The sequence below is a fragment of the Eucyclogobius newberryi genome, unplaced genomic scaffold (genome assembly GCF_026437365.1).
Source record: "Eucyclogobius newberryi isolate DKJ021-1_F unplaced genomic scaffold, fEucNew1.0.hap1 SCAF_17, whole genome shotgun sequence".
Lineage (NCBI taxonomy): Eukaryota > Metazoa > Chordata > Actinopteri > Gobiiformes > Gobiidae > Eucyclogobius > Eucyclogobius newberryi.
Genome location: NW_027315801.1, coordinates 11,873,203 through 11,885,664, shown reverse-complemented (window position 1 = coordinate 11,885,664; position 12,462 = coordinate 11,873,203). Strand labels below are relative to the sequence as shown.

General features: G+C 39.5%; 1 protein-coding gene across 4 annotated transcripts in view; it reads right to left on the bottom strand.

Annotated features, from left to right (window-relative positions):
- Positions 1-12,462, bottom strand: part of scube3 (signal peptide, CUB domain, EGF-like 3) — a 147,098-nt gene that overhangs the window by 46,186 nt on the left and 88,450 nt on the right. For 2 of the 4 annotated variants that reach the window (XM_072449156.1, XM_072449157.1), the window contains exons 6-7: positions 8,196-8,312; positions 2,750-2,797 (exon numbers count right to left, since the gene is read on the bottom strand). In XM_072449156.1, the coding sequence (XP_072305257.1) occupies positions 2,750-2,797; positions 8,196-8,312 (165 nt within the window). The remainder of the gene's footprint in view (positions 1-2,749; positions 2,798-8,195; positions 8,313-12,462) is intronic. The other 2 variants (XM_072449158.1, XM_072449159.1) reach the window with 1 other exon arrangement.

Genomic DNA, 12,462 nt, shown 5'->3' with positions numbered 1-12,462 from the left:
CTCAAACATTTTTACTACTTCTTTAAATGTCACCATATTCAAACTTGTTTAAACTTTTTATATGTTTGCTATATTACACATATATGCTTTCAAATATAACTAGAACTTCATCTTTACTGCTGACCTCACCCACAGCATGTTTTACAGCTGCTCGTGAGCAGAGAAAGCAACATTTCAGGATGTGCTGTGCTAATATGTGCACACCACATGTCTCTGAATCTTACGACTGTGGTCCTGGAATGTAACACTATGCACAGTTGTATTGTTGATTATGCATTTAAATTAATGATTATAATTAATGATTGCATATATTTTAATATATGCACGTTTGATGTTTAGTACCATACTGTAGAACGCTTTGTAGGAAAAGCAATGTAGTTGCATAGAGACAACCAGGTTCTCCGTACCGTAAATTTTCCATAGTGCACCTTTAACCTTTGCGGGACAGATCCATTCATATCACAGTTTTTTATACTATATATAGAGTATAGAGTATCTCTGAAGAAATATGTCTGTAATTATTTCTGACCCTCTGAATAAGGCCAGTTACACAAAGCCATTCAAAGGCAGCATTTGCTGTCAGCAAGAAAAGTGAGTGTAAAATGGTGCAAATTCACCAGAATGTTCATAGATCTCTAGATTTATTTTCGTGCACTTTATAATCAACATTACTTTTATATCTTCAAACAAATAACACAATGATGTATAATGTACAGCCCTTAAGTCATGTCCAAAGGTTCAACAGTCAAGTCCACATAACATTTTCAACTAGGTAAAAAGTAAAAGTAGACTATTGAGACGGTTACATCTGTTTGAACAAATGTTCTTGACCAAACAACCATAATGCGAAATGACAGAACAAACACAGATATTCATACGAGTACGCGCCAAAAAAAAACTTGAGCGCCAAAAACCACAAAAATCATCAAACTGAACTCAAAAGCAACACATGTCTCCTGCTGGTTTTATTCCTATTTTAAGGCATTATAAAGAGGATAAAGTAGGACAGGAAACCCCTAAATTTGTAAATAGGTCAGACTTGGAGCGTGTAGCATGTAACTGGGTGCTAGTGTACTATACAGTGGTTAAGTTAAAGGAGAACAGACTGTTCCTCGGAGAATGGACCTGTTCCTGTTTCTACATACTGTAATTAAACTGTAAAACACTTACAAAGCACCTTAAAAAAGTCCTTCAAACAAGCTCATTTTGATAATGTTTCTTTTGTCTTAATTACACTTTAGAACTCTCAGATAATTGAATGAAAAGTAAAAATGAGATAAGCATTATTGATCAAAACAAAACATTATGACAGTTTATGTGGGGGAAAGCAGATGTTTTAATTATATCGACATGTTGCCATGGAAACTAGTTATATACTAATTAGTGTAAAATGCAGTAGTTATTTCTCTGTTCCAGTTGCAAGTCGTAAAAACAATGACATTACTTTGTACATAAAAACAAATGCAGATCCTATTAGGTTATTGTATTAACTCAGACATTGTTATTACATTTACAGTTGACAATGCAACGTCTGATAGTTCATTTCTGCTTTTGTAAACATTAGTGCCGTGTAGATGTTACCAACTTTAGCATAATAGTGCATTTATGGCTGCGGCGGCGGCTCAGGCAGGTTCAGGAGAGTAGAGAGCAAGCGGAAATAACCATCAATATTTCACGATTGGATTTTTTACTCATCATGAAACGCAGTATAGCCTTGTTGGATTTTTTTATTTGAAATGTTCTCAGAGTTTCCCAGTAGGATTTCCAAGTTTTAAGTCTGTTCCAATTTAAATGTACAATTTGGAACTGTGAAAATCTGACCTCTGAGGACGACTGGAACGCACCCACCGTATCTCAGGACAGAAAAAGCAATATAGTGCACTGCATGTGATTAATGGGACAATCGTTTGGGTTCACAGTTTACATTAGGTGCTGTTTTTTTGTTTGTTTTTTAAGATTTTTCTTTTCTCCCTTTCATAGTTTGTCAGGGATTGGTCCATAAACTATACACACTACTCCTGTGTCTTTTTAAAGGTGCACTATGTCACTTTTTCCGGTGGAGGGTCAGCTACCTGCTTAGTTTCTCTGGTTTGTTTCACAGTATGGCATTAATCATGTGTTTCTATAGAGACAAGCAGGTGAAATCACCAGGCAGAGTCAGATCTGTGGAGAGGTGATACCGCTAATAATGTAAGAAAGAATTCTAGATATTTTTTGCGCAATAAAAGCATCCGTGATTGAATAAATGCAAGATAAATATGCAGTACTATGGAACTTTTCAGGCAAAACAATAACATCTCCATGGAGACAAGTAGGTGGTGGACCAGTTTTCACCAGTAAAGTTACATAGTGCGCCTTTAACTGAAGATTATCTCCCAAGTTTTATACAATGAAAACCAAATTGCATTGACTTTATGCCGATAAAGTCGATTCTAAACTTGATGCATTTTGTTTCTTGTGAATGGGCTCAACATCAGCAGAGACATACAAAACATCTGAATTCTCAAACTCGATGCAAATTCAACCACAGTATTTTGCCCAACATCAATAATAACCTGGAGGTTTCTCAGAGTTTCTCAGACATGTGAACAGTTGTATAATGGTAATATGTGTCATGTTGTGGAGCAGCCTGTTCACACGTGTTGAAAAGGTGCAGCGTTTGTTATTGAGAGGGCGATGGCAGGAGGAAGGAAGGGTAAGAACACAGGGTCCCACGCCCACAGAGAGGAGCAGGACGGACCATATTTACCATTGGGGAACAGCTGGGGGGCTGCCTGGGACGGGACACTCCTCTCCCCTGCATGCACACACACACCCACACAAACACATGGGAAAAACGCCTTTATTCCACTCATCAAAAGTCCACAAATACCATGTTTTGTCACTGCAAAAACATACCTTTTCAATAGTTTTTACTCATTATTTAGCTGGTCAGTATACATTATGGATTTTTTTTTTCTGACTGGTTTGAATCCTTCTCATCTCAGGTCTCTCAATGGAGCAAGGCAGTTAAAACTCTTTCAAATGATTTTACTTCACTGACAATGTTGCTTGCTAAAAATGAAAATAAAAAAACTGACATCAAATACATTGAAACAAGTACACAAACTATTACCAATTAACCATAGAAATCATCTCCAATCAAAACTATTCAGATCTAGAGCGTGAATTTCAGTCATTTTAGGTCTACAAGAAAAACTATTGTCTTGCAATATAGCTTGACCTGACTCATGACATTGGTCTTGATGGTGACATTTCCAGGCAAAAGTGTTACCTTGGAACATGCAAACATGCAAACAAGTGAGCCACACATGAGTGCTTTGTGCAGGTCAGGGCTGAAGCTGTTAGTGCGAGCTGAAGAAGGAGCGTTAGTCTGCAAACAGATACGTGCAGAGGATGAGCCGACATACTTAGAATTACAAATGTACTAAAAGGACATTGCTGTACGTGTGAAAAGCTAACACGCACCAGAATGCATATTTATTTTATGTGTTCAGTCCTAGTGGAGAGCAGTGGTTTGTTGTACAAGTTTGAAGCAGGTAACTTTGCTATTTCACTAGTTTCTTTTAAACTTTTCAGTCCCAATGCCACAGAAAAGCACCTCAGCGTGCAGTCTTTCATATATAGATTTGGAATAAAAGTCAAAAAACATTTTGAAACAGACTCAGAATTGACTCATTGTAACATGTAATTATAGTGAGAGAAATACGAAAACAAACATATCATTGCCATTCATCTTGTAACAACAACTTGAATGGAAAATGTGCACCAACCACAGTAGGATATGTGCACAGTGTGGTACATACTGAATATTAAATATCTATTTGTCACATACAGTGGCACAAGACGCCTGACGGGCGTTCAGATCCTGCACAGAACAGAACCAGAGACTGTGGGTCAGGCTGACCTGACAACTAGACTCAGGAAGCACACACCGTGTTTACAGAGCAACAGCCATATACACAGACAGAGGTCCCAGAGCACCCACCCAGAGCACCCGTGGACCACCCGAACAGAGCGCCTGTTTACAGCAGGAGCACATGCATGCAGGCGCATGTGTTTATGCATGCTACCTGGGCTCTGTTGTGAAGATTCTCCCTTTGCTGCAGTGTTTAGCATGACATAACCTCCTCTTCAGATGATTGAGCTGCCGAGCATGTCTCCATCTGCCTGCGATTGGTGAATGTTTATGATTTGCCGTGCTAACACAGTGAGCACTTCCACATGAACAGCGCTGCTGGCGCATTTCTGAACCGGGAACAGAGATTTTATGTACAAACAAAAGTAATTGGGCTATGGTAAGTTCAGACAGAAATGTGCCTTGAAAGTTTGAGGAGATAATCATTGTTTCATTTGTTTGTGTGTTAGCATGTGAGAGCGAGCAGCGTGTGGCGGCCAGAAGTGACTGTGCCCAACCTGCTCTGAGCACATCGGAAACAAGACGGGTGGAAATACAACTAATACACAGAAAGGACCATTGTGTGTGTCAAAATAGATAAGACAATACTCATACTACTAATATTGCTACTACTAATACTAGTATTACTACTACAACAACTACTACTTATTTTTCTGCTCTTTTCCAAATAATAATGGTACTTGCGATTACTACAACTACCGTATAAGTACTACTACTGACATTGTTAATGCAATCACTGTTAGTATATTCATTTATTTCATCCTGCAAATGCATATTTCAGCAATTTTCATTTTGTCACCTTCTCTGCCACATGGATAAAAACGATTACGTACAGTGCGTATTTTACTCAAAGTATTCAAATAATCCTGGCTTTAGAATACGCAAACACCAATAAGAATAATGAGAAAAGCCAAGAGCGGGCAGACGATTGAGAAAGGAGGCAGTGATGTATGTACAGGCTGAATACACCATGAGCATCACTGCACCATTATCACAGCAATAATGACCGTCCTTTCAGCGTGTACCGTCACCATGGAAACCCCAACATTTCATTTGACGTCTCTGAATGCAACTTCATAGGTATTTGTGAGCACGTGCCTTTTTAGAGCATGTTGAATTAGATGCCGTGGAAAATATGCTCTCGAGGATGCAGACATTATTCAAGTCAGATTAAGCGGGAGGAAGGCACTCGGTGAGTCAATATGCTTTGAATTTACTGTGAGGAAGGCAAACTGGCATTTCTTATGACAACGTTTGACACTATGGAGCTGATAAATATAATCACAAGTCCATACTGTACACAGCTTCTTAAAGTTCCACAGACATCTCAACCTTTAAATCCTCTTTTATGCTCAATAATATAAATGGTTGTGATGTTTTTTTCAGCCAAAATGCCTTTTTATTTGAAGGGCTGAAATTAACCGTGAAAAAATATATAAAATATTTAAATTAAAAGGCATCGCAAGAGGAACAACAGGCATATATTTATATGTTGTGGTCTATACCGATAACAGTAATACATCAGTAGTTATCTGTATAAACTCTAGCAAAACATGCAGACATATCATTTAAAAATACAACAAGTTTATTTTATTCCATTTTTGCAGCTTTTGTCACTACAAACCTGTTTCAGTGCAATGCTTTATTTATTCCGCTTGAAAATGGGAACAAAGAGAACACTAAACCGTTTTATGGTTGAATTGCAAGCACAAGCTATTAGCAAATAAGCTGTACTTTTTTTCTCTTCACTTAATTACAGTAAAGTTTGAAGGAATCATGTGTGCAAAATATACTTGTAAACAACAGTTATGGACCTTGCTAATGAGCTTTTTATGCAAAACCCTGTCAGCGTTCTGAATAAGCTGCGATGTTTGGATGTAGTTAGTGGTTAAATGGTCACTCAGGAGCACTTGTTTTCAGCGGAGGTGCTTTACCAGAATCATTTAAGTGTCACTCTGTCTGTAAACGGTGCATTTGCAGAAGGTTACTTTTATTAATTGATTACAGTTTTGGCCGACCTAGGGCTCTCTTAAGTTGACCACAAAGCAGTCCTCACTCCGCAGTATTACTACGGTACATAATCTTTGCACAACCAGGCTACATTTGCACTTTTGGGAGAAGAAAAAAAACAAAACTGTGTGGGCTAAGAACATATAATTTGGTTGTGGGTAGCTGTGCGGCATGCCCTGGCCTGGTGGGGGACAGGGATAATGACTGTTGGCTGACCAAAGTTCCACAGGTCTGGCTTTGCTCAGGCCTGTGCTAATAAAGTTCATCAAAAACACTGGACTAATCAGCCATTTCAAACAACTCGGCCTTCAAAACTAACAGCCACTGAAACCAAAAAAGGCTCTTTCCTCCTGAAACTATGTCTGACTTTGCTGACGACTCATTTAAAAAAGCATCAAAGCAGCAACATTTTTACCAGTTTTACCATTTCATTGCTAAACTTATTATTCAACTTCTATTTATGAGTGTAACGTTGCTTCATGCATTTTAATCTGTGTATGTTGCAGTAATCCACGTGCACATCCTCCCCACACTATTGAAAAGGCCTTTTTATTGCATCTTCTACTTCAGTTGCATCTAGTTTAACATCCTTTACAATAGTTTTTCGCTTCATACAAACTGCTTCCTTCTTAAATTAACCAACAGATGCAGTCCTAGCGCCCTCTGCTTGGTCTTATCAACTTTCTGTTTACAAGCAACAGTTTGAGGACATTTGGACGTTCAAAAGACCATTTTGTTCTCAATTGTTAATCCGTTTTTCATAACTCTGAAAGCCATGGATGGACAAGCGTAAAGCCAACTTGGACTTTCCAGAAGCAAATTTCCAAAGCAAATAACATATTTTAATTATAGGTTGTACAGGAAATACCAAGGCTACGGTGAAAAAACTAGTTAAACATATAAATTCAAAATAAAAGACCTCGGTTGATACAAATTAGGAGCGGGAATCACAGGGTCCCACGATTCCATACAATCATAATATCATCATATACATTTGATTATCAATGAATTGCTCATGATATTCTGTGATAGATCATAGAACCAAAAATATATATACTTATGGCAATTCATTGTTACAGAAGCTCACAATACGCAGAACTGTATCACCAAATTGAATACCATAACACATCTATATTTTAACACACTCTACTACAAATGACTAAAACAAATGTTAGTATGGTTACTGGCTAGTACTTCATCATTCATCATCTGTTTTCTATGTTGTCTGATAGTTGTAAAACTGCAAATAAACTGTTCTTGTAAAATTAGCAAATAACAGGATTTCAGCTTTTCTAAAATGCACACATCTCTCGCTTGTTGTGCAAAATTATAGGTCTGGAGTGTGATAGCTTAAAATACGAGGAGAAACTGTCAGAAAGACAATATAATAACACAATGTTGTTAAGTGAAAAACTTTTTCTAAAATAAGTGTTGAGGCTGAAATAATAATGATTCCTCACACATTGATTAAATGTAAACCGCGAGTCCGATCCAATGGGTTGATTGTGTAATGCGATGTCTTTCTGCACGGCTAGGCATAGTAACATTTTATTTAATGCCATCGGGGCGTGCTCTCATGGATGACTGCCCCTGGCCAACACTTCCTACTGTACTCTGTAGTAACTCAATGATTCCCTCACTCAACTCAAGTCAACGCAGCCACACGACAAATGCCAAAGGAAGGTTAGGTCAGATGTGTGAGTTTGACCCAGTGAAAGCAGCGGAGCCATTGCCCTGGGTTCTGATCAAGAATATGTTTGACTGTTCACAGATGGAAGGGAAAGAGAGGAGGAAGAGGAGGAAGAGGAGGCCAAAGCAAGAAGCAGTGGGTTACGAAGCAGCATCGGCAGAGTGGGGAGCCTTTTGTCCTTCCATGTCACAGGTCAAAACTACTGTTCACCCTGTATTCTTAGCCTCAATGGTGAACCAAACCAAGAGACAAACTATGAATACAAAGTAGGCAACTTAAATACATAAAGCTTTACTGTTATTGCCCTTAAAATAAACCAGAATAAAACAAAATAAACCAAGACAAACAAAAAAAATCATTGTGGCACATCTACTACGTCAGATTTGTCGGTTTTAGCAAATCATAAAAGAAGTAAATGTATAAGTAATAAAAAAAAATGGTCAAAACAGAATGAATTAAACTGTAAAGAATGAATAAAAACTGATGAAGTAAAATAAAAATAACTGTCGGGACCCAACCTGTCTATGCTCCTCTCTCCGCTCGGCATTGTAAGTCGTCAGTATCAGGATGACCCACCTACACAAGTCTTTCCATCGCTGTGCAGGACAAACTTCATGTGGCACGAGCACTTGGGCCCATGGTCCGTCTCCTCGCAGATGTGCTGGCAGCCGCCGTTTCCATAGTTACATGTCACTTACAGAAAAGACAAACACAGATGCACAAGTTAGGGCAATGCATTAGGAGAAAGACAGTGGGGCCGAGACGCAATTAAAGTCAATACAAGACATTCAAGCAACCTGCATTTAGTTTACTACATATTACGATATATAGTAAACTAAATATATTTACTAATATTTATATTATGCTCAAAAAACATGGATTTAAAAGTGATTACCCGTATTTTCCGGAGTATAAGTTGCACCAGCCAAAAAAGGCAAAATAGAGAAGAAAAAAACATTTGCACTGGAGTATAAGTCGCATTTTTGGGGGACATTTATTTGATAAAATCCAAGACCAAGAACAGACATTTAATCTTGAAATAACATTTTAAATAATAATAGATTAGAGAACATGGTGAATAGGTGTACGTATGCTAACGTAACACCTTCAGCTACATGACGCACAGACAGAACTGTGGTGTCTGGTATGTTAACGTAACATATGAACAGTTCTTCAGATAACTATAGCATAAAGAACATGCTAACAAGTTTACCAAAGCATCAGTTTTACCCCAAATCACTAAATCCATTGAATTCTTCTTCCTCTGTGTCACTTCTAAACAACTCCACAAACTCAGGACGTAGAGGAAGTGATGATTCTTCTTCTGTGTCACTTAGAGTCTAGAGCGCCCTCTTGTGGTTGTCAATGTGAAAATAACGAACAATATCAGGTATAAGTCGCTCTGGAGTATAAGTCGCACACCGGCCAAAACTATGAAAAAAGCAGCTTATAGTCCGACAAATACAGTATTTATGTCACAATAATGTCATAAAAACCTAACATGGACAACCTTAAAAACAAACTGTATCTTCAAATTGCTATGGCGCTTTCTCCCCCTAAAATAATCATGACTTTTGATACTGATTGAGAAAGAAGCAGCAGGGAGCGCTTCATGGTTCTTTGTAAAACAGGTGAATCCGGTGCTCATTAGAGGTTGTGGCCGAATCATTATTCTCACATAACAGGTACAGTAGATGGTGCCAGTAAGACGGAGAGGCAGGCAAAGTACTCCAAGGCGCTGTCGAGGGCGATAATTGAAATGTTCCTAATCATGTTTCTGTTCCCTGCTCGGCATCAGAGCACTGGCACGGTGAAAATAAGCAGAGGGGAGCGCCGGCAACATCGTTATGTGATTATCTGTGATTGCCTCCCTTTAGAACTTTGTATCATTTAGATAATAAAACTCTTAAAACATGAAAGCAAACGTAACATGAAAGTCATATGGCGCGATGCTTAGGCTACTGTTGAAGCAGGAATATGCAAATGCACACCACGTTTTGTGCTAAATTATAGGTATAGTGTGTCTGATAGCTTAAATACAGCATAGTTCAAAGAGAAAATTGGGAAAATGTCAGCAAAATCCTATAATCTCAGGTGTCTTGCCATAACACATTTTTGTTCAGTGAAAAGCTATTTAAAGCGTATACTCCGGAGTCTATTGTAATTTACATGTAATTAAAATGGCGACATCGTGCAATTTCTTGAAGAGTTTTGGTCTTAGTCGAGCCGCACAGTTATTTAAAAGATTCACTGACTCTTTATTCCACTCTGCAGAAGCTAGAAAACACGTAACAGCAAATGTGTTTTTCATTCACTGCTCTTTGACAACCTTGGCCATTTTGAGTGTGAAATTCGAGCTCCACTTTTCCAGGTGACCCACATAAAATTCTGCCAAGACATCCTTCTGAACCTGCACTTAGGACCGCGCCATAATCAACACCGTTACTCTTTAAGTCAATAATAGGTACTTCTGAGGCCCACCTTCTGCGCATCTTATTATCCTGAATGCTGCTCTTGCGTTCATGTGTGAGGCTAATCTGGGAGTGCTGAAACATAGATGCAACGGGAGGTTTTAACCCTTGCACTTTTAACACACCTGTGATGACAAGCGGTGTGTCTGCTCCATAACAGCCCCGCGGCTCAAATACTCACATACTAATCAGTACAAAAACACCAGTATCGAAACTAGATACTCAACTGAGCGAATATCAATACAGAGGAAAAGCATCGAAACAAACGAATGAAAATCACAAAACAGGTGAAATTGTGACCATCCTGGATTGCGCTCACACACGCACAAATATATCATAAACACTGTGACTAAAACCAACTAAAAATGATAAATAATGAACTAAACCAGGACTAGAACCGAGCTAAAAGTGTACATCAGGAGTAAAACAAGACAAGAGCTCAAAACAAGACCAAACCAGGAAGAGTTGTCTTGGTCTTTATCAGAAGTATAACATGGTAATATCAAATACAACAATACTATTGTTGAAAATAACAATATATTGTTTTTTTTTAAAAAGCGTTTCATACTTTGGAGGAAGAAATCTGACTATTTTTTGTGTTAAAGGTGCAGTATTTAACTTTATGGTGGAGGGACGGCCTTTGATTGTATCCATGGAAAGACAATTCATGCCATACTGAGGAATATTCTAGGCAAAGTAATAACAGACAAACAGGTGTCAGACCCTTAAACGGTACGCTTGCATCTTTAAATGGCATTTATTAAAAATATGTATTTATTATGTTCAGGGAACCAATATTGAAAGTAATTCAATCAAGTCAAGACATATTACTGGAAAATTATAATCACTCAAAAGATTATATGTGTTTGTCATATTTCCATTCCTAATTAAACCTGTTCCTTATCAAAATTATTTTTCAGTATCTAGACACTTTTCCCGGGCCGTCACAGAAACACCCCAAACATAACAGTTCTGCTCAGCAACAGAAAACACGCCCTGTCCATCAAAGCACCCTCCTCTGGCTCACCCAAAACTCACCCAAAGCTCACTCATGGCTCAACCATGGCTCACCCAAGACTCACCCAAAGCTCACCCAAAGCTCACTCATGGCTCACCCAAGACTCACCCAAAGCTCACTCATGGCTCACCCAAAGCTCACCCAAGACTCACCCAAAGCTCACTCATGGCTCACCCAAGACTCACCCAAAGCTCAACCAAGGCTCACCCAAGACTCACCCAAAGCTCACCCAAGACTCACCCAAGACTCACCCAAGGCTCACCCAAAGCTCAACCAAGGCTCACCCAAGACTCACCCAAAGCTCACCCAAGACTCACCCAAGACTCACCCAAGGCTCACCCAAGACTCACCCAAGACTCACCCATGGCCCACCCATGGCTCATCCATGGCTCACCCAAAGCTCACCCATGGCTCACCCAAAGCTCATCCATGGCCCACCCATGGCTCATCCATGGCTCACCCAAAGCTCACCCATGGCTCACCCAAAGCTCATCCATGGCCCACCCATGGCTCATCCATGGCTCACCCAAAGCTCACCCATGGCTCACCCAAAGCTCATCCATGGCTCACCCAAAGCTCATCCATGGCTCACCCAAGGCTCACCCAAGGCTCATCCAAGGCTCATCCAAGGCTCACCCAAGGCTCACCCAAGGCTCACCCAAGGCTCACCCAAGGCTCACCCAAGGCTCACCCAAGGCCGACCTGACACGGAGCGAGGTGGAAATGTCAGGTCAGAAACAACAAACATGTGTATTAGAAGACGATGGCAGGGATAATGTTAAATTGTAAAGAACGACTCAAAAAAGTATCTGAGGAAACTACTACTAGTAAGTGACAGTAAGTCTTCAAAGTGCATTGCACACGGAGTAACTGTGGTGTGCAAGAATCCCAAACCATTAAAAGTTAAAGGTGACGCTAAGATTGCCCTTGGAGTGCTGAAGCCGGAGGAGGCACCGCAGAGCTCCAAATTAATTCAGTAGTGTCTTTTCACTGGACGCTGCTGGCTTCCACAGGCTTTTTTCATACACACATTGTTAGTTATGTGTGAACTCATGGTCTCGCAGCTTTCACAGTCTGTGACCGCACAAGCACAGCAGTGTGACGCACACATGTAAACTGCACTCAAGAAGACTCCAGCACACTCCAACACCAGGCGCAGTCGGAGCGAGGCGTTAAGCAGGAAAAAAGAACATTACTCTTTGTGTTGATTACATCATCCGTAAGGTCTCTGGATGATGTCCTGGAATATGTTACAAAACCCACTGTAATGGTAAAGGCAAAGGTATTCCGTATTCTGTAACTGAATACATGTTCAAAGTATTCTTCCCATCACACATTTACATAGTGTATATTT